Raw genomic sequence first — 23,097 nt, 5'->3', positions numbered from 1 at the left:
TCAAACGTAAAATATCTTAGGGAATGCAGGACATACGATATTTTCTTAAAATCACTTGACAATGAAATCTAGTGGATCAAGAGATAAAAGAAATAACTCAGAACGAAAGAGCCATGGAAAAGAATCAGGATGAACAACAGATTTAATTGATGAACATTAAACAGATTTACATCTTTTGCTGCTTGGCGAGTTGATAAACTTTCAGGACCCACTACAAGTTTCCTGCTTTTCCAGAGGACCAGGTAGAGCGTTCTACCCAGCAGAGAAATTTGCTAATTGCTCAATAATTCATTAAAAGGAAATCTTGAAATTTAAGAACTGGATTTTCAATTGTAACGCTATCCTTGTATGCTTATTTTTTAAAACAACATTAATTATTTCATTAATAAAACAAGTATTTTCACCTAAAAACCTAAAATTCCAATCAATATCATATCTAGTATGTAATACAAAAGTAACCTTATAACTCTACAAGTCCCTTTATCCTAATAAATACATAGAAAGTTTGGGACTTTCTATATAAAAATGTTTCTCTCATTTATTTACCCTCAAATTTGTGTTAATATCTGAGACCTGGCAATGTAAACACAGTATATAGCATGTCTAAAATTACCTTTCATCACTTCAACCACCTTTTCTCCCCTCTAAACACTAGAGTTTAATAATTAATACATTCTTAGCTACTTGAGTGAAATCTGGAGAATTCAGTGTTAATAAATTTCCTTAAATACAACTTGCAGTATTTCTTTTAAAAAAGAAACAGATATTCAAAAGCATCTCAAAAGAGTATTCAATTAGTAATATCAAGGAGAGGGGTGGCTGGATGGCTCAGTTGGTTATATAGCGCGAGCTCTCAACAACAAGGTCGCCGGTTCAATTCCCACACAGGATGGTGGGCTGCACCCCCTGCAACTAAAAATTGAAAACGGTGACTGAACTTGAAGCTGAGCTGCGCCCTCCACAACGAGACTGAAGGACAATGACTTGGAGCTGATGGGCCCTGGAGAAACACACTGTTCCCCAATATTCCCCAATTAAAAATAATAATAATAATATCAAGGAGAAATACACACAAAATAAAGAAAATATCAACAAACTATGAACTGTGGCTTTATGGTTAATAAAATATATTTTTAAAAGTTATTACAGCATATCAAATATCTTGAACTGTACATATTCTAATATTATAATGCATAAGTGTTTGGTAGAACGCCCCCACTGACCTTTTTGCCCCTGTCAGAAATTAAATTACTCATTTAATTAAAAAACTAAAGATAAACTCTTCTTTTCTCCCTCTCTGCAACTGTTTGTATTATTCCTTTTTCTTGGATTGTTCTCTTTCACAATTGTTAATTTCCTACAGAAAGGAAAAGAGAGGCAAAAGTACATAATATAAAATTAAAAACATAATCGAGACAACCGTCAACATCCTTGTTATGGGCTCAATTGTGTCCCCTCAAAATTCTTATGTTGAAGTCCCAATACCTCAGAATATGATCATATTTAGAGATGGAGCCTTAAAGAGGTTATTAAGGCAAAAGGTAAAATCAGTAGGCCCTAATCTAATGATTGGTGTCTTTATATAATAATAACAAGAGATTAAAACACTGAAGTACACAGAGAAAGACCATATTAAGGCACAGGAGAAGGCAGCCACCTATGGGCCAAGGAAAAAGGCCACAGAAGAAATCAACTCTATCAACACCTAATCTGGGACTTCCAGCCTCCAGAATTTAAGAAAATAAACTGTTGTTTAAGTCACCCAGTTTGTGATTACTTCGTAATGGTAGCACTAGAAAACTAATACAATGTTTATGCCAATAAATTTGAAAATGGACAATAAATGGACACATTTATGTAAATGAGACTATTTAGATTTTCCACTTCTTCTTCAGTCAGTTTTGGTAAGTCGTTTATCACCATTAAAGGAACTAAATTTCAAGTTCAAATTTTACCCACAAAGCAAAAACTAGGCTCAGATAGTTTTAATGAGTTCTACCAAATATGTAAGGAGTAGATTTTTCAATTTATTCACATGCTTTCAAAGAATAGAAAGATTCTAATGCTGAAACCAAACCCAGACAGAACATTATAAGAAAAGTGCAGATCAATCTCACTTATGAAAGCAGATGCAAATATCCAATATAAAATATTACAAACAGAATTCAGTAGGGCATGAAACATTATCATGACAAAATGGATAGAAAACGCACTAACCATTGAGTATGTATTCAACAAAATTAAAAATTAAAGCAATATAAAGTAGAATGAAAGTCCATAAACTTGGAGAAAATATTTTCAACACATTTCATCAATCCTGACTATCTACCCCGTGATGGGTTGGGGAGAAGACCACCATTCAATGAGAAAAAAGGCAAAAGACTTGAACAGGAATTCCACAGAAGAAGAAACTCAAACAACCAGTAAACACATAAACAATCAGTAAAAGGAAAGTGCAACTAAGGCCACAAGGAGACTCTATTTAACACACCAGACTGACAAAACGTTAACTATCAGAAGACACCAAGAATTGGTAAGGATATGAAGAAATGGAACTATTAAACAGTGCAATTAAAGTGCTGATATGGGAAAACAATTAGCCGTTATCTAGTATGGTTGAAAATGTGCACACACTACAATCCAGAGATTGTATTCTTAGGTAAACACTCCAGAGAAACTCTTCTACTTGTGCTCGAGGACACATTTAAATGACTGTCCATGGCAGCATTATTCAAAACTGCAAAAAGCTAGAAAGAACAAACACGTCTATTGCTGGAGAATAAATAAATTATAGTATATTCATTTAATAGAATTCTATTCAGCTGTGGAAATGAATAATCTCACCTGCATGCATCAGTGTGGTGAACATCAAAAACAAAACTTCGAATAAGCAAATCACAAAAAAACATAAATAGTACGGCACCACACATATGTCCTAAAACAAGCAAAAGTAAACAATATACAACTCATAAACATGTACTTATTCATGATGAAAAGCATTATAAAAAGCAAGGAAATTGTAATGTTCATGTGTGGGACTAAAAGGGGTCTTTTAAGGTCACTGGGAAAATTCTATGACTGTCTGACAATTAAGTTCGCGAACCCATCCTAGAAAAAGTGCTACCTACCTCATTGCTGAATATCACTACAGTCACCTTTGAAGCACTCCCCTTGGGAAGCTATGCACAGACGCCAGTGCCCAGTCCACCCTTCATGCTATTTTGGAACTTTTTCTGGAATGGCCATCAGAGCTATCGTCGTATTACCCTTCATGTCCTGAATGTCATCAAAATGTCTTCCTTTCAGTATTTCCTTGATCTTTGGGTAAAGAAAGAAGTCATTGGGGACCATATGAGGTGAGTAGGGAGGGTGTTTCAATACAGTTATTTATTTACTGGCTAAAAGTTCCCTCACAGACAGTGCCCTGTGAGCTGGTGCATTGCCGTGATGCAAGAGCCATGAATTGTTGGCCAAAAGTTCAGGTCGTCTAACTTTTTCACGCAGCCTTTTCAGCACTTCCAAATAGTAAACTATATTAATTTTTTGTCCAGTTGGTACAAATTCATAATGCATAATCCCTCTGATATCAAAAAAGTTAACAACATCATTAAAAACAAGTTCACGGACTTAATTGTCAGGTTTCTGAAAAGTTAGGTTTCTCTTTGTTATTATGTCTTATAACTTACATATTCAGTACATATGTTTTCTCGTATCTATCAGATAGTTAATAAATTCAAGAAAGCATCTATCCCTACTTTTTTAACTAGGAAAAAATTCTTTTAATTGATTAAAAAAGAATTTTCAAAATTACTGATTTTGTAAAAAAGTGACTTAGTTGGCTAGGATTTGCTTTATTAAGACTACAGAGTCATTACACAACACAAGCAATTATTTTAACACAAGAATCAAAACTTGATTTGCATTACTAAAGCATAAGAAAAGTAAGGTAAAGGGGAAATCCTCAGAGTACTCAATTTACCAAGCCAAAGTACATTACTCATTTAAAAAAAAAAAAGCCATGTTGCTAGATGCCCCAATATGAAATTGTGGAGCTATCATAAATGGGTACAATAATCATACATATTAGTACAGAAAAGTATTTTCTTTGTAGTTGTTGTTATATTTAACCACAGTCTAAGAACATTTTTAGCACGTCCTCAGAATAGCTGTGTAGGGTAGCTTTTAGGAAAACCCTTCCCTTCCCACTGTCCACAGAGTCAACGCCTATAAACCAGAACTTTTCTTTCACTACTACTTACTGGAAAAGTGAAACTTAATAAAAGAAATTTTCAGTGCTTCAGGTTTTGTGTGATCCATTTGTCAATTTTTCAGGATCTCCTCTTTCCTTCCTTCCATCACACAGGATTACGCTCTTTAACACTTTTTTCCAAAGAAGGAAGTAACAGAGATCTGTTTTTACTTCCTCTCATTCTCTTTCTTTTGTTCTCATTCATACTCCATCTATCTGTTTATTCAAACATTCATTAAAAAGATATCTACCAGGTAACTTTTGCTTTAAATTCAGAAATAGGAAGAAGTTAAACATAGTTGCTTACACCAGATCTTAAAATCTGTGAATTATGAGGTGTGATCAAAAACTGCGGTGCATGTTTAAATTTAAAAAATATATATTATTAAAGTAAAAGACACATCGCCATTAATCCCCCTCAAAATACATCCCCTTACCTTGAACACACTTATCCCATCATTCTTGCCACTTTCTGAAGCAGTCTGGAAGTCCTCTTTCATAAATATCTTTAGTTGTGCTGCCATAACTGCCTCAATGTCCTGAATCGATTCAAAATGTTTACCTTTCATGGTCATTTTGACTTTGGGGAAGAGTCAGAAGTCACATGGTGCCAGACCCGGTGAATAAGGTGGATGAGGACACATCGTAATGTTTTCATTTGACAGAAATTGTGTACCAGAAGCAATCTGTGACACGGAGCCTTTCCATGGTGATCAAAACATAGGGTGAATGCTGCTGCCAAGTGCCATCCAACGGAAAGGCAGGGATCTTCAATAGGGGAAGCAGTGCAACGAACCTTAGTAACAGTGTGTGACAAGTTTTAACTTGTTCAGTGTAGTGAGTCAGGTGTGAGCTATAGTTGAAAGAAAGCGTGTTTTAAAGTGTGCCGTAAATCATCCCCAATCAAGACAACGCTCCATGTCACATATCACTTCTTGTATCAGCAATTCTTGTCATAGAATAACCTTACGGTGTGTCCTCATCCGCCTTATTCACAGGGTCTGGCACTGTGTGACTTCTGGCTCTTCCCCAAAGTCAAAATGATTCAGAATATGGAGGCAGCCAGGACAGCACAACGAAAGACACTCAGAAAAGAGGACTTCCAGAACTGCTTCAGAAAGTGGTAAGAACGATGGGATACGTGTGTTCGAAGTGAGGGGGACTGTTTTGAGGGGGTTAATGACAATGTGTCTTAGACTGTAGTAAATATTTATTTAAACATTCTTTGTACTGTTTGATCACACCTTGAACAAGTAACCATACTCCCTTGACGCCTTTCTTTCTCCCAAATCTGCCAGCCTGCGAGCGTAATCGTGGGCCAGTAGCTTCATTTTTATTGATCTTTTCCCTCCTATTTTCATTATCCAGTTGAATGAGATAATTCTTATAGTGCCAACCGACTCATAATTTCTACATTTCTAAGATATATATTTGCAATTTTCAGCATTACTTGATAAGAATATCTAGAAAGAAGCTACTCTTGATGCCAACAACAGCATTACCCTGCAGCACAGACTTTGCATCCTGAACTCCTGAAGGAGGCCGACCCGGCATAAAAAGAATGACAATTAGCTAACCCGCTGCTCCCACTCAGGGTCCCCTCTCACCCTGCCAGCACATTTCAATGTGGAGAAAGTAAACTGTTGTCACCAGCAGTTTCTAAAGCAGGGGCTTTAACAGTGTCTCGGTTGCATAGTTACAGGCAAAGTATGCTTGAGGTTCCATTTCTCATTCAAAAAGCATTAGAGACTTCCCCACCATAATTAAATTCTTACATTACAACAACATATATTGTTTCTGGCAGAACAAAAAATAAGCAGCTCTTGTATAATTGATTAGCACTGGGGAAGGTGAGTCAATTCTCCGTCTTGGTTGCCACACAGAGATCTCGTGGCCTTTTCTCTCTTTGCCTCCCCTTGATAATTTGCACCACGCTGGCCAGCAGTCAGCTATGAACTACCAGATTGCAGGCCAGGTCCACCTTTGAATATTTGACATCTGGACTTTTCTTCAAACTCTATGGGTGGAGTTGAAAGGTAAGTTGGGGCTGCAATCATTATCTAGTTAGACAAGTAAGCATTGAATATGCATTTCAGTCCTAGTATAGAACCAGAAATTATAAACGTAAATCTATCATTAAATTGCTTTAAAAAATAAATTTTCCTCTACCTGTAATCACTCAGTCTCCCCTCCCCCCACACAGATACTTTCACAACTACCATCTCCACAATAATTTCTCTACTGGGGCCTTCTACTCTGAATAGCACTTTTAGAAATGAAGTACAAATAAATGTTACGAAACAGAGAATAGATGTATGCAGTTCTGTTATGGCTGTGCAACCTTAGGCAGGTCCCTCAATGTTTTGGAGACTGATGAAAGTTGTCACAGGTGGAAATAACAAATCTGGCCCAGCAGCCAGACTCCCATCAATTTCTACCACTTTCTCCTTTTTAGAATGAGTATATTATGGAGAGAAGAGTTTACAAGCCTAAATATGATAAATTCTTCAAACAGCATTTTCTGTCCTTCGTAGCTATAGTTTAGAAACATTAACCCCCATGATAGTCACCACTTGAGAAAACTGAGTCTACAAAGTGAATTAACCAGGTAAAGTGTATTAATTCACATCCTGGTAAAAATCTAGTAAGCATTTACCCACAAACTAGAAAATGTATCTTTCAATGTCTCTCTCTCTCTCTCTCTCTCTCTCTCTCTCTCTCTCTCTCTCTCTCTCTCACACACACACACACACACACACAAACACACACACACACACACAGTATAAATGTATAAACTGGTGTAGTCTACCAGGTCTACCAGTAACTGATGGTTTTTTAGCAACCTAATTGTTCTTTATCTGATTAGAATTCTACTTCTGAATTTACTCTAAATCAGAAATTAAAGTCATATCCGTCTTGGGGTTATGAATGCAATTCTGGGAATTTAAAATAGGTTGTTTTCAAAAGCTTTTCTTTTTTTATTTTCTCCCCGAGTCCAGTAAGAAGCCAGTACCCTCTCCCTGTCTACCTTACCTCACCTCACCAAGTACACCCTTTATCTTTGTTCCAGGAAGTTCTGTTGTATAGAAATTCCTAGTCCTGTACCATGCATGGCTCAACACAGACCACAAGGAAAGTTCACCAAGACAGAAGACTTGGCATAGGAGATAAAGGGCCACATGCCATTCCAGCCCTGTGGCTCTGCCTCTTGGTGCAGCACGCTTCCACTGGTGCTGTCCTTCACCCTCGAACCACCCACCTGTCCTCCCCTCCTGCATTAGTGCCTCCTGGTTCACGAGCCCAGTTGGAATTAATACCTGCCTCCTTGTTAGCTGCCTTCCAGAGGCTGTCCTCCAGGTACTGCTGGTCAGCCTCACCTCTAATCTTCTGCTGTATGTGATATTATTCATTCATCTTCTGAATACAAACTCTCAGAACTTTGCTCCAAACTCTACTACCTGGAGAAGCCCCTGATATCAAGACAACTTCCACCATGCATCAAATCAGAATCCCCCTTGTTCTCATGCCACGTTTTGTCTTTTCCTGTGTTCTCAACAGCAGCTCCCTGCGGCTACATGGCCCTGGCCTGAGCCTTATCGGTCTAGGCATTAAGGTGCACAAAATCCAGGGAGCAGAGTGATCTTGGTCACTAGTGACACCAACAACGGAGTCAAGTACCACATGAGGCCACATGATCCTGCAGTTTCTCAAGAGATGAGCAGAGCTCAGAGACAGTGAGTCCGGGCAGCTAATGTCCCAGAGCGGATGAGCTTTCTCTGCGTGGGCCACCATCTCCATTGCAAGGTTGGGCCCCAGCAGCAGCGCTTCAGGTCCTCAGATAGGACGAGCAGGATCAAGGAAAGCATGCAAGCCTCAAAAAAGATACATGATCTACCACAGTCAAGTGGAGGGAAGGATGGGGGAGACCTGTGCGTGAGCAGGGATAGGCAACGTGGGACTCAGTGAATATTAACTGTCACAACTCAGAACTGAGTTCGATCTGCATGTCCCAGCACTGTCTTCCCTGCATAGGGAAGCATTTCTGGGTTATAAGAGACATTTTGATAAGATTCAGAAGGCATAAATGCAGCAGCAGTCATGTTCATTTCACACTCAGAAGGTCAACTGCAGGGCTCCAGACGCATGTGTAGCTCACACACAATTTCACTGATGTGCTGGCTCACCTTGCTGGGGCACATCGGCCCACAGCTCCTGCATCTCCCACAGGATCTCCATCAGTATGTGATTCTCAGGCCATGATGGGTTTCACTCAGTGAAGGGCGCCGGCTTCCCAGCATCCCCAAGATCGGAGGCTTGTAGGCAGTGAGAAATCTGTGTGGACTCCAGCATATCCCCAGATTCTGGCTGTCCTTGCTCTCCTTCACTTCCTCGTCCTCCTTCCTTCCTGCCTGCCCAGATGACTTCAGGCCTAGTACCAAATTTACAGAAGCAACTTGCTTAGACTAGCTCCTACAACTGAATGAGGCCACATCCTGATCATGAATCCCATATTCTATACCATTCCCATGGTTCTGTTTCTCTAACTGGTACAGAATTTGGCACCTAACTAGTTCCAGGAACACAAAGCATGTTGACTATCAATAATTAATTAAATTGGACTTTAAATTGGAATATTTGTGAGTCTTACTTCCATTAGGCTATACAGTATAGTGAAGGACTAAATCATGTAAAAGATAAAGAACTGAACTCATTACTGTCAACAATTATTCATGATCTTATTAAATAAAAGTCTCTTTGGAGAACAGTAAGAAAACAATTCTCACCTAACATAGCTTGGGAGAGAGGAAGGAGGTTACTATTATTTTTTTCATGTATAGAATTGATACATAAAATTAACCAGATAGATATTATACTTTAATAAATGTTTTTAATAATCAATGACTATGTTGCTTTAATACCATAATGTTATCATTAAATCAAAATATTAACTAAAATGGTTATGTTTAGGAGATGCTCGTTTTTATGATCCCTCGAAATCTTCTGGTAAAATATATGTTATTTAAACTACTTTGATAATGCACTCTAAATAGATGACACAAAACTTAGCTGATGAACTGCTATCATCAAGTAGCCGGAGTTTCTCAAGAATGAAAATGTGTGAGCAAAAAAGAGAGTGAGAGCTCAAGAGCACATAAACCAGTGACAGAGAGAGAGAAAGAGCAACAGAGAGAGAGAGAGAGACAGAGAGACAGAGAGTAAGAGACACAGGGAGACAGAGAGGGAGGGGAAAGACAGGTAAGGAGAAATAAAATTATTTGGAACCATGAGCCTCAATAGATTCTAGCTGAAGTATTTAAAGATATTGCATTTATCCTTAACTCCAAGAAGAAATTGTGCAGGGCACCTCTGGGTCCAAAGGAAACAAAACATGACTTTTCTATTTATGAAGAAATTTTTTTTAAACAAAAGATTGCACCTTTTTTTGGTTGTTCCCATTTCTTCCAGTCACTGTGATACTGCCGTGCAAGGCCCAGGTCAACGTCACTTCATACGTAAAACTATCCATGGCCCAACCAACTCCCCAGGTTTTATTAAATATATTGTAGCACTAATCACACCAAATCGTAGTAAATTATTTGCCTGTCCCTGAAATGATGAAGATATGAGGGCAGAGTCTAAATATGATTCGTCTTTGTAGCCCAGTGTCTAACAAATAATAAATGCTAAATATATGACTGCTGGATTTAATCACAGTACAGGATAGATGTGATGGTTAATTTTATGTGTCAGCTTGATTGGGCCACAGGGTGCTCACATTAAACATTATTTCTGGGGTGTTGTGAGGGTGTTTCTGGATGGGATTAGCATTTGAATAAGCAGACTCAGTAAAGAAGATTGTGGGTGGGCCTCATCCAATCTGTTAAGAGCCTGAATAGGACATAAAATAGAGGAAGAGAGAGAATTCAGTCCCTTCTTGACTGCTTAAGCTTAGATATCAGCCTTCTCCTGTCCTTGGACTTGGATTTACCCCATTGCAATGGTTCCCCTGGTTCTCAGGCCTTTGGGATTACACCACTGGATTTCCTGAGTTGCAAGCTTGCAGACGGCCAGCCTATCATGGGACTTCTAAATCTCCATGATCATATGAACAAATTCCTTATAATAAATCACATATTCATATACATTAGATAGAGAGATAGACAGATATGGATAGACAGATAGACAGATAGATACAGATATAGATATATAGACAGATACCCAGATAGATAGATAGATAGATAGATAGATAGATAGATAGATAGATAGATAGATGATATATAGATAAAATCTTCTATTGGTTCTGTGTCTCTGAAGAACCCTAATACAATAGAAGTTGTCAACATTCTGTGAGAAAACCAAATAACATGTGTACCAACTACCACAGCATTTCCAATGTCTTCAAGGATTTTATTTTCTCTGAGAGAAAGCCAGATGTATCTATTCCTTATAGAGTAACAATTTGGAAGTCCTCAGTCAGACCCTAAAACCAGAGCTGATATATTAAATAGGATACCCGGTATCCCCAGGCATGCTAGTACATCTCAGCATATCTTTAGTCAAAGGAAGAAATATATAAATATTGGCCTGAGCAGAAAATTTTCCTAAAACCAAACTGACTATATTCTAAACACAATTAACAGAGCTTGAACTAATGAAAATAGCCATTGTAATGAGCACTTAGAAACTGCCAGGCAATAAACAAATACTTTAGCTTTCTTTTTTCTCATTTAACCTTCGCAACAACTTTATGGAGAAGGCATTATCATCATCATCATTATACCCGCATCACAGACAGGACAAGGAAAGACACAATCCAGGTGAAGCCCCGGCAGAGCCAGGATTGAAACCCAGGAGGTCTGAGTACAGAGCCAAGCTCCTATTTAAATACTCTTTCCATGGGTCACTGAAATGTGTCTAAAATATTATTTATTTAAAAATAGTAACATCAAGGCATTTTTATATCCTTCCTTTAAAACTCCCTGAAAACTTTTAAAGTGAATTGAGAAAACAACAGGAGGAAAAACTCCATCTTTAATAAAAGTAAAAACAGTCAGAAACTCAGATTGCCAATCAAGGCATACCTGTCAAAGACTGTGAAATCTGAGAGGCCACTGGGAATGGACACACACCTCCTCAGATCTTGATCAAGACATAGAATTTCCTACAAGTGAAAATCACAGTTATGAAAGGTCTAGCCAGTTAAAAAACAAAAATAAAGCAGAGAGAGTGGTGCTGAAAGAGCAAATACACAGACAGAGCATTTTCAGAATTTAGTGTTGGCGTCAAGGGGGCCTTCTGGTAGTGGCAGAAGGAAGGGAGACAGGCGTCTTTGTCTCAAGAGGCTTTGCCGTGCAATGGAAATAGAGGGAAGACTCTGTAAAGGACACCTTTATTTAGCGAGTATTGAAATAACAAACTCAGGTCAAAGACTTGGACTCATCTAGCTCATACCCAAACTGTTTGGGTTCCTGCCCACAATACTACCTGCAATACTGCCAACTACTGGCCCCATTTAAAAATGGGTAATAATCTGGGCAGCCAGATGGCTCAGATGGTTAGAGCACAAGCTCTGCACAACATGGTTGCTGGTTCGATTCCCACATGGGAGAATGAGCTGCGCCCTCCACAACTAGATTGAAGACAGTGGCTTCCAGAGGGGTGGGTGGATGGCTCAGTTGGTTAGAGCAGGAGCTCTCAACAAGGTTGCCGGTTCAATTCCCGCATGGGATGGTGGGCTGCACCCCCTACAACTAAAGACTGAAAACGGCGACTGGACTTAGCTGAGCTGAGCCCTCCACAGCTAGATTGAAGGACAACGACTTGGAGCTGATGGGCCCTGGGGAAACACACTGTCCCCCAATATTCCCCAATTAAAAAAAAAAAAAGATGGGTAATAATCAGAGAGGCCCCAAGGGAACAGTGCATAAAAACAGCAAATATCAAAAAACGAGAGAGAAATGTAAACAGCAAAAGGCCAGTGAAGAACAAACATCACCAGAGAAATTACTCAGGGAATCAAATAAAGAATCTAGACAAATAACACTTCATAGACTAAAAAAAAAAACCTCTTTCTTTAAATAGCAATGTTCAAGGAAGAAGTACAGGATTCAAACAATTTAATACAAGATAAAGGAAACAGATGAAAATAAGCTGACAGAGCTACAAAATACTACAGAGCCACTTCGGGAACTGAACAATAAAAAATTTGATTGAAAACACAAGAAGTAAAAGTGTTTAGTGGGAAAGCACAGGAAGTGCAATTAAAAAGTTAAAGGTGAAGACCACAGGAGAAACACTATATGGAAAACCAAGGAGAAATACTATACATATTTTCAGCGTTACTAAAGAAGAGAACAAAACCAAGAAAACATACTTTAATTATAATTTTAAAATCTGAAGACATAAAAACAGATGCTACTTCTCAGAGTTTAATGGCAGGATCCAAGAAAAATCAATACAGCATGATAAAAACCAAGACAAAAATCAATGAAGTTACTGAACTTCTAGCTTACTAAAAATAGTCTATGGACATCTGACCAAAACGCAAAATAAGAACAAATGAAACACCAATTTGCTTCAGCCTTCACAGCAACACCAAATGACAGTAAAGCAATGTTTCCGTATTTGAGAAAAATTAAGAATTAAGATGAAATGACTTTGATAATTATGATTAACAATCAGAAATAGAGGGTAATAACCTTACTTTGAAAAAGGTACTACAAGAAAAAGAGAGAAAAGGAAGTCAGAAAACATCACAAATTTTCCCATTTTCTTAGGAAAAAGTCAAAAGATGCTGTTTAAATTTAAATTCAGTCAAGTCATTTTTCTTTTCCTTAACTCTTCCGTAATAGCATCACTTTGGTGAAAGGACATTAATTTGAAATTAATAAATTCATTCAGTTTAAATTCAGTTTCTATTTGTTCCATTATTTTGGAAAAGTGAAAAAATAACTTCATTAGAAACACAAAGCATAAATATGATCCTATTTGTGTAAAACCATCTCTATTTACTTGTACATATGCATACAAAGATGCTGCAAATTATGTTCAACAAATGTTAATAGGTGTGAGGTGGTGAAGTGATGGGGCTTGGAATGATTTAATGTGTTTAAAATGAACCATCTTTTCAAATAATAAACCCATTATTCTACTTCAATAATTGCGTAATCTTTCTCAAATCCCTTTATGCCATTTTGTTCTTACTTCCCAGATAAGAGAAATGACACACCCAAAGGTGCCCCGACTTGACAGCAGAGTGACCTAATTCTGGATATTTTAATAAATATGTGGTATATCTACTAATTTCTATCATTATCAACTCTATCGATTTGGCTCTATAAAATGAAGAATTTGTAATATAATTCAATATGCCTGGAAATAGGGTGAATGTGGCCTGGGAATAGGCCACATGCAGGAGGAAATTCCAAGAAGTACTCAACATGACGCTGAGACCCAAACTACTCTTATAGGCCACATGCAGGAGGAAATTCCAAGAAGTACTCAACATGATGCTGAGACCCAAACTACTCTTATAGGAGGCAGCCACACTCCAGGTGCATGTTACAGTATGTGACCTTTGAGGGCGCGTCCAGTTCCGAAAATGTTAGACTTTATGATATAAAGTCATACAACAAAGTCGTGCATTTCTGTTTTATGCTAGAAAAATAATAGTATCAATACTATAATCCTACAACTTTAAACTGTATTCAGTTATGTTGTATTCTCTTTCATTCCCATCACGACTCTTGAAATAGGTAGGACAGGTGTTATTAGTTTCACTTTGCAATTGACAAAAGTAGAATTCAGAAGGAAGTCACTGGTCTAAAATCAGAGAATCACAGAGCCAAGACTTGTCTTTTTTTGATTCCATGTTTACTGCCCAGAAAGCTACTCATACTCTACATAAACCTACAGCAGCAGCCCAGTGCTGATGTTTCCTTAACACCAATGGGGCTTTCTGAGCCTCTATGCCTACTTAGTTCAAAATGAAAGAAAAGCTGGATGGCTGCTTTTACAATCTTTCTATCCTGTGTGAAGGAAGATGGCTTGAAACTTCATGGAAAAGAAATTAAAAGCAACCACACTACATACATACTTGTATCTATGTCCATCACAATGAAACAATTTTTTTTTAGTAGGGAATTAAAGCTTTCTCAGAAAGGTTTGCTATTGTCCTCTTAGATTCCAAACACAAGAAGTAGAAGTCACCCAGTGTTATGCTGGATGGTATAAGCAGCTGCGCATCAACAGTCGTCACGGAGCAGAAGTTTTCACAGACTGCTGTATATGTATGGGTATGTTTCCGACACTTGCTCTAAAGTAGCATCTGAGAAGCACTTGGCAAACACTGCAAAGGCTGGAAAATAAGTAGAGCAAGGCCAGGTTGTGGAGCAAAGTCCACAAACCAGCCACCTCATTCACAACAACACCAACTGCTGAAATCAGCTTTAAAGAGCATATAGATGGATTTTATGCAGATACGTGTGAGCAGAAAATAATAAATGGCTGAGAAATTTAAGGAATTTATTTCATGTTTTCTACTGGCAAGTGATAAAAGGACAAAATCAAGTGCAATGTAATTGAGTAAAAGAAAAAAACTTTAAAACTGAGTAAAGGAAATAACAATGCAAATATATATACATATATGTATATATATGTATGTGTATATATACATATATATGTATGTGTATATATATACATATATGTATATATATGTATGTGTATATATACATATATATACATATATATATATAGAGAGAGAGAGAGAGAGTTTTTGGTGTGTGTGTGTGTGTGTGTTTTTAAGGAAATGGCAGATGAAAACTGCTCCTGGAAGTAAGACTCTTGGTATGGCCACAAAAGAAATTTCACAAATGCTGCTAAGGTGTTTAAATTTTAGAAACTAAGCAGAAAGGCATATTATGACATTCTATTACTCTTGGCAAGAGTGCATTACCACTGGAAATGCACAAAACAGTTTTAAGAGCCACAGTCAAATCCCTTTTCAATTATGTAGAGAATGGCAATGTTGCTTCCACTGCTGACAGTCTTAAAACTTCATCTTAATACAGACCTTGTCAATATATTTGAAATATTTAGAAAAGATAAATTTTCAAACTCTGTAATTTTCTCTCACAATCAGACTTTGTTAAAACTAACAGCACCTGACTCAAGTAGGCTTAAAAACAAGTACTGAATGTATTCTCTGTTGAAAGGCATGTATAACTGAAAATATTGATCAAAAATATGAAAAACATCAATAGAAAAAATAATTCACTGCGACAAACACATTCAGTGAAATACTCACTGCTCTTTCCTTTGTAAAGACTTAGGAACTTATGAGTTATAAGCTATGGAGCACAATTATTTAGTGAGAACCACATACAATATATTATGGTCAATCACAATAATATTTTAAGAGTTTATCCTCAGGGAAAGTAGTAACAATGATTCTCCTTGCCATCATCTTCAGTTATCATAAAATTAGTTACAGAACAAAGACATTGTCAAAGCGTATAAACTTACAAAGCTAACACTAATCCATTCAAACATAAAAATTTAATAACAATTGAACAAAAGCAAAGGAGTACAATATCAACATCATACATAAGGAAAGGGGTAAATACGTTCTGCATGGTAATGAGTGAAGAAGGTTTCCATGTTTCCATAGGGATGAGCCCGGGAAACGTCAATTTACTACCTCTGCCCCAGTTGTCTGAAAGAGTACACGAAATTGTTTAACTTTACTTTATAAATGAAATTATACTATCAGTGGTGTGCTAGCACTAGCTCAACCCCACTCATGTGTGCCAAATGTTAAATTTTAAGGAATCCTGTGAGTTAGTTAAACCTTTGAAGCCAGCCATAGTGGGAGTGTTTACACCCTGCGAATTGACAAAAACTACAGATCAGGCCTCCATACCCCTGTCCCCAGAGACAGTTCCCTAGCATACCACTTATCTACATACAAATAAGTACATAATTAATTCTCACGAAGTAAATGCACTCACACAGGCAACACTGAGGTCATGAAAAAGCACGTAACTGATACACCCATTAGTCTCCATGTATCATCTCTGAATCAATACTCCTAGAGGTCTCAAAATTTTTCAGATACAAATATGTATAGAAAGGATCAATTTTAGCAATGAGGAGGGAGGAGGAAGGCAGTTTTAAGTTAAAGATATACCCTGGAAAATCATTTGCAAGTAACTGTGAAAGTAGACGGGCAGAAAAAGACATGGCATGACTACACATTTATTTGAAAGTAGCGGGAGTAACTGGGGAAAAGGAAATATGAAATTTTATGTGTTGTGCAGTTATATGAAGAGTTACGAGGCACATGTGTACCAGACCTGTTCAGTGTAAAACAAAGCAAAACAAAACAAAACAAAAAAAACATTATGAAATGGAGTTGGTTTAACATATAATTTTCTTAGTATCACTGTTGATTTTTATATTATCAGTATACAGTACAAGAAAAGCGCAAATAACTACAACAAATAAAGTAATACCCAGCATTTGATTATTGTTGATATTCACAGGATTTTTTCCTCCTCTAGTTCATACTGGTACTTGTCTGTCAGATACTAAAGTTAAAAGTCTTTCATAATCATCTTACCTTTCTGAGGAAAATCAAGACTGTGGGGGCAAAGAAGACGGCATTTGAGAGCAATCATACACCATATGGTGCAGGTATGAGAATTATGCTTGTAGGAACTGACGTGTACTAAACAAACTCAGGCTTTCTTTTTTGTCCCTGTGATCAGTTGTATCAAGTGGTTTACCGCTTTTTAATATTCATCTGTAAGTTGATTCTTAAAATAAGTTGAGGAAACTGACAGCTAAACTTGCACAAAAACAGTTTGCCTCCTCATAAATTTAAGGGATTAAAAATAAAAATTACACTTTACAGATAGCTGCGTGTGTCTAAGTATGGACCTGTATTCATATTCAGATAAGTGCTCAAGTAAGAACACCTGCCCAAAAGTCAGATTTAAAATATAATTTTTACTGCAATTATACAATTTGACAAACCAACCTTTATTGTTTTCCTCTTCATATGGAATATTCATTCATCCATTTGTTTCTAGAGTCACATTGATTCTACAAAAAAAGCACACAAAAACAAATAATGAGAAAAGGTTCCGCATATTCATTAATATCATTTCATTGGGAGGTGGGGGGGGATCTTAAGCCTGCAATTCTTTAAAGTCCTTGATTAGTGGAGCGACATGGAAATAATAGCTGGCAAATATTTTTTCTTTCCTTGTTTGTTTTTTGCTTGCTCTTTAGCAGACATGAGAAGGGCAAAACGGAGAAATGAGGCAAGAGAGGGAGAAACAGCAGCTATGACACTGAGACACATGGTGGGCACCAGGTAATGAAAACCTGGACAAAGATCAGGGAGAGAAGGAGGGAAAAAAAGATGGGGAATGCAACAGAGAGAGAAGCCCGAGGAGAAAGCAGATTAAAAGTAAATTTAATATATGAAAGAGAACTCCTAAATACTCCAACTGAAGCACCTGGCTCCATCATTCTTAGCAACTAAGAGATTTTTGAAATAATGCTGTTTTCCAGCGGAAATGATTTTTTTTTTCTCTTCACTGTGGACACAAATGTGCAGAATAAGTAATATGAGCACCTTTTGGTGGCGCCATGTTGGTCAATCAATACCCAAGGAACTTTTAAAAACTGATCTAAGTTAACACATGTCACTTCTTAAAAATTAAACAAGTAAATATTTATATGGTTTCTGAAAGCTCCCAAACCCCTAGGACCATTTGGATCTTACCAAATATAATGAAATAAATATTGCTGGATTGGAGAGTTCTTATTATAATAGACCATTTTGCCCCCTTTGGATGTATCTTAAAAGTTCTCCTATTTATTTTCTCTCAGCATTATGTAACTTGCTTCAGAATTTCCATTTCATGAAGCAAATTTTCTTTGGCATTCACGTAAGCCAGCTTATTAAACACAGTTGACTTTTTTTCCATTGGAATTATACTCAAAAGGGGACACGCCTTGGAGTCCTTAGATATTCCGTGCCAATGTCTGTACTGCAGCATTGGGGAAGGTTTCCTTTTGCATGTGTTTCCATACATTTGAAGCAAAAAAAAAAAAAACCTCACTAACTCATAAAGCCTTAAAGGAAATGTAGCAGAATTCAGAAGTTTCATGGGCTTGAGCCTGCAGGGGAACTGGACTTTAATTTTATTCCAGTTTTAAATCTCTCTCTCTTACTCTCTCTCTCCTCTTCTCCCCTCCTCTTCCTTTCTCCTCTTCTAGTCTCTTTCTCATCTCAAAATAATCTCCTAATACTCGTATATACTACAGTTTTTACTACTACTAGAAATGCTACTAAAAGGCAATATAAAATAAATGCATTATTTTAATATTATACTATAGTGGAAGACTAGAAATAGTCTCTTGAAATTCAGAGTATCATTCTTCCACTTTACATTATGAAGCCATAATATAGAATCTCTTAAAAAGAATTAAAAAGTCATTTAATATACCATATTCTCATCAAACATATTTTGTCCTCTCTAGTCTTTAAAATATATCTAAACCAATCAGTTCCAACCTCATAGTACCACATACCCGGTACTTCAAAACTGGCTTTAATCTTACTTTCTGGCTACTTATATCTCAAAATGTGGTTGTGATTTTTTTTTCTCTCACATTTTAATATACCATGAGCATTTTCTTGTATACATCAGGGCCTCTGCTAGCCTGGATGACACTTTTGTGCAACTAAAAAGGATGCCCTCTCTAGACAGGCTAATCAGGAAGTGGGGACTGGTGATGCGGGCCTAGTGTAGACTTTCACCAGCACTCACCCCAGCCAGGCAGCCTCATCCTAACTATTGTACTTAGCTGCGCTAATCTGCTCCATTATTTATTTCTTTAGAATATAATTATACAAATATAATTAGTGGATCGAACTAATATGGGTTTTTTTCAGGCAGTCAAAATATGTCACCAAATCGCTTTGAAAACAGGCTATACCAATTTATATTCCCACCAGAAGAAACACAAGCAAACACAGTGCCATTCCCATCTCTATTTCCCAATACAAAATATAGCAAATTTTAGGAGATCAATTCACTCGTTTGCTGAACGAGTGAAGCTAATAATGAGAAATGAAAGAAAAATCAAATAAAGAAAACTCATCGTTATATCAATTATGTGGGTATTTCTTACCCAAGTAACCAGGGCCTTAATTATATAATTCATCTTTTAGGTACGATTAATCTGCAGACTGAAATAAACATTACATGAACTATACATAACACATTATCACCCATTTTCAGCACTGTGTGATTTACAAAGTAACCTAATGATATCATTTGTTCCAAAAGCAGTTCTGTCAGTTGAGCACATGAACTATTTTAAGATCCATTTGACAGTGATGATCAGAGGTTAATTTCATACCCAAGGTACAAGTCAGATGATGTCATGGTCCTTAAAAACCCCCTTAGGCCCAAATCTTAGTGCATAGCTCTTCACGGTTTATCTTTGCAACCATCTACAACTTAAAAGTCTACCTCTGCATGTTTTAAACCTGGGGAAAGCCAGGTACAATGCTCACTATTGTTTTCTTCAAAGAGTGTGCTCAAGATCATCTCTGGCTCTGCAGCTCCCATCTTACACCCCTAAACTTTAAGTACCACAAATGACAGCAAATGAAGACATAGAGTTGAGAAGACCTGCCCTACTCTCACTTCTGCCATCCATTGGCTGTGTAACCTTACACAACTCAACCAACCTCTCTGACACCCAATTTCTTTCTCCATTGAAGCTACCCCACCTACCCTAAACATTGAAGCAATGTTTATACAGCAATCTGGGCTTTCATATATTTAAGAATAACCACTCTTCCATAAATAGCCCAGATATTAAATAGGAAAAAAAAATACATTTGCCTAAATTAAGACCACAAGATAGAACAGAAGAACTTCTAATTTTATTCATGCTAAGAGGCCCTTGGTGTTGTTCCCCCAGATCCCCATCAAAACCAAGCCATGATATAAAATAGGAAAAAGGCACATTTCCAATACTAATTAATATCTCATCAATTTCCTAATTAAATGATTACTTAGCTCTGCCAAATGCATTTGAGAAATTATTCAGTAAATCTCTCAAAGCACAGAAGTTTTAAAGGTCACCGCCCTCATCAAAAACTCATTACAAATGGCTTTAGTCCTTCCTTTCCCAGCTTCAAAAATGATTCTCAATTGTCAAGTAAAGGAAAGCAAAGGGTTGGTCATTTATTTCAATATGAAAAAGATAAAAAATAAGAACAGGCATAAGTTATTATATTTTGGAAAGAATTATTTATTTACTTTTAAACAAAACCGTTGTTGCTAGAACTGCTGGTAAATATTCATGCTTTAGTGGACAGTCTGTAGAAATTCTAGTTACACCTACTTCTCTTAAATAGCTACAAACAATAGAGAATGACTTTCTGAATTCTTCACTTTCAAACTCTTGTTTTCTCCGCTAAAATTTCTACACATGGTCAGCCTTCATCCTTTAGAATTTCAAGAGAGTTCCCTAGACAACAGAAATGCCCTTGGCCAGAATGAAAGTGGACGCTACCCTCCTTAATGAATGAGGAGTTACTTCAGAATAATTACCCCAGAGTACCGGCATTATATTACCCGTAGTCACAGGATGCTGGCTCTTCATCTCATCATAAATGATCTATTATGTTCTCAATCTTTAAAGGTTAGTGTTCAACTCATCCTCAATACTCCAGGACCCATAAGTACACTTGTTGCTAGTTCCTCTGAGAACCCCTTTATGTATCTTTAAATAGAGATGGAGAAACACGTTTTAAAGATGTTTACAGATACCTGACGAGTCAGGTTATTCCACTCTCCCCACACACGTAATTTAATTGCTCTGTTTCAAGTAAATTGAATTCTGGTGCTGATACAGCAATCCCATCTGGAATTCTGTCTTCTAGATTCAACTTTACAAATCACTGCTTCATTAGTTATGATCTCCTGTTTTCAGGTACTGATTTTTTAAAAAGTCAAGTAATAAAGGTTTATGTAAACAAGTCAGTTACCATAATTTTTAAAGCCGATTAGGGAACTCAGCAGGCACTGAAGTCTGAGATATTATATAACAGATCCAGGTCGGCTTTACCTTGTATCAAGGTTTCTAATATATATATATGTTGCCTTTTTCTTTTTCATTTAAAGTTACTTGTTTTATCTGTCGTGGTGAGTTATCTTAGGAATTAAAAATATTTGACGGTTACGCTAAATATTTCTGGAGATAAATGCAAATCTAAGTACGACGTTTTCATATGTATTTTGACTTACAATGTAAAAGACAAAGCAAGTAAGCTTGTTGCTAGGTGACAGGTGACACTACTGTATCTCTTCTGAACTTGTACAGCATGAGACTTCTTACTGCTGAGAAAAGACATGGATTCCGTGGCACACATATCATTCTCTACAGTGAAGTAAACTAGTGTTCACATACTCTTTTTTTAGTATAGGCCACTGGTAGTTAGCAAATCATGTCTATAAAAATATCCGATTTTAGAGAATGCCTCTCACAATGAATAGGGAAGAATAGTTATTTTCTGTTTTGGGGTACAGATGGGTCTATATTCTAAGTAACATCTACATATAAAATACACATAATTTTCGTGATTCATGATTAAAGATTAAGAGTGACAATTCTCCTATGTATCTTACTTAAGAATGTTCAAACTTTTAATAGACATCACTTCAGTTCAGGTGGGTAGGATCCACAGAGAAAGCATTTTTCTCATATTAAGTAATCCAGTTTTCATTACATTTATTAACTGAAGACCATCATAGCAAAGATCCGATTAATTTTTTAAAAAAGAAAAGCACAAAAAACTTCAGTGCAGAGTATTCTCTGGACATATTTAGTAATTACACACCTACTTTCTAGCATTACTTCCTTTCCTTGAGACGAAAAACAAGGCACACATTTCCACCTCCCTACTCTGACTCATCAGGCAATCCAGGTGATGATAAAGAAACGTCAAGAACACTTCTATACCCAGAATTTCACGATCTCACATGAATGAACGACATGTTCCACCCCACAGGAAAAGGCCAGGTGCTGGCATGGAAAAGACTCACGTGTGAACATCAGACAGAGTAAACACTGGTTTTAACCACGGGTAAGGTGGCTCGGGGGCAACCTGTTCAACTTTACACGCTACCCCCTTTTCTCCTTTATTAAACTGGTATAATACAACCTCTTTGGGGAGGGGAAGGGGTAGCCTAGGAATATTGAAAAGCATAATGGATACAATGCGCATACCAAACTATCTGGCACATATTCAACACATATCAGTCTCATCCCTACTCCATACATGTATATCATTTACAGAATCACACACACACACACACACACACACACACACACACTGATTTGTAGACATTTGCATCAAGTGCCCAGACTCCTCTTTCCACTTAAACTTTGCTGAGAACTGGGAACAGGCAATGACCCACGCTAGCCCACATTACACTTCCTCAGAACCACCTTCAACCATTATCCCATGTTTATCACAAGAAGGTCCTGAGAATAGAGACAATGGCATCTCCACCCTAGGGTCCCACAACATAGTGTCAACAATTCTTCCATTAAGAGAATTCAATGATGAAATAGCCAATAGAAACAGGAAGAAGGGAATTCAAAGGTCATTAATAATCTAAATGCAATAACAATCCCCTTGGAATTCTGTTACTTATGTATAAATCCATTGAAAAGTCTCCATTTATTAAATTGTTCTTCCCAATTTCCAGTTTCATGTTCCCCTGAAAATATGCTTTCACCCAAGAAATGTT

At 37.1% G+C, this 23,097-nt stretch overlaps 1 protein-coding gene across 6 annotated transcripts in view; it reads right to left on the bottom strand.

The window, feature by feature from the left end:
• KLF12 (KLF transcription factor 12) overlaps positions 1-23,097 on the bottom strand; it is a 566,208-nt gene that overhangs the window by 265,026 nt on the left and 278,085 nt on the right. For all 6 annotated transcript variants that reach the window (XM_081045624.1, XM_081045623.1, XM_081045621.1 and 3 more), the window contains one exon: positions 17,289-17,353. In XM_081045624.1, the coding sequence (XP_080901750.1) occupies positions 17,289-17,309 (21 nt within the window). In that variant the 5' untranslated portion in view covers positions 17,310-17,353. The remainder of the gene's footprint in view (positions 1-17,288; positions 17,354-23,097) is intronic.

This window comes from Rhinolophus hipposideros (assembly GCF_964194185.1).
Source record: "Rhinolophus hipposideros genome assembly, chromosome: 4".
NCBI classification, from domain to species: Eukaryota; Metazoa; Chordata; class Mammalia; order Chiroptera; family Rhinolophidae; genus Rhinolophus; species Rhinolophus hipposideros.
The sequence above is the reverse complement of the archived record's forward strand: the minus strand, read 5'-3'. Positions and strand labels throughout refer to the sequence as shown.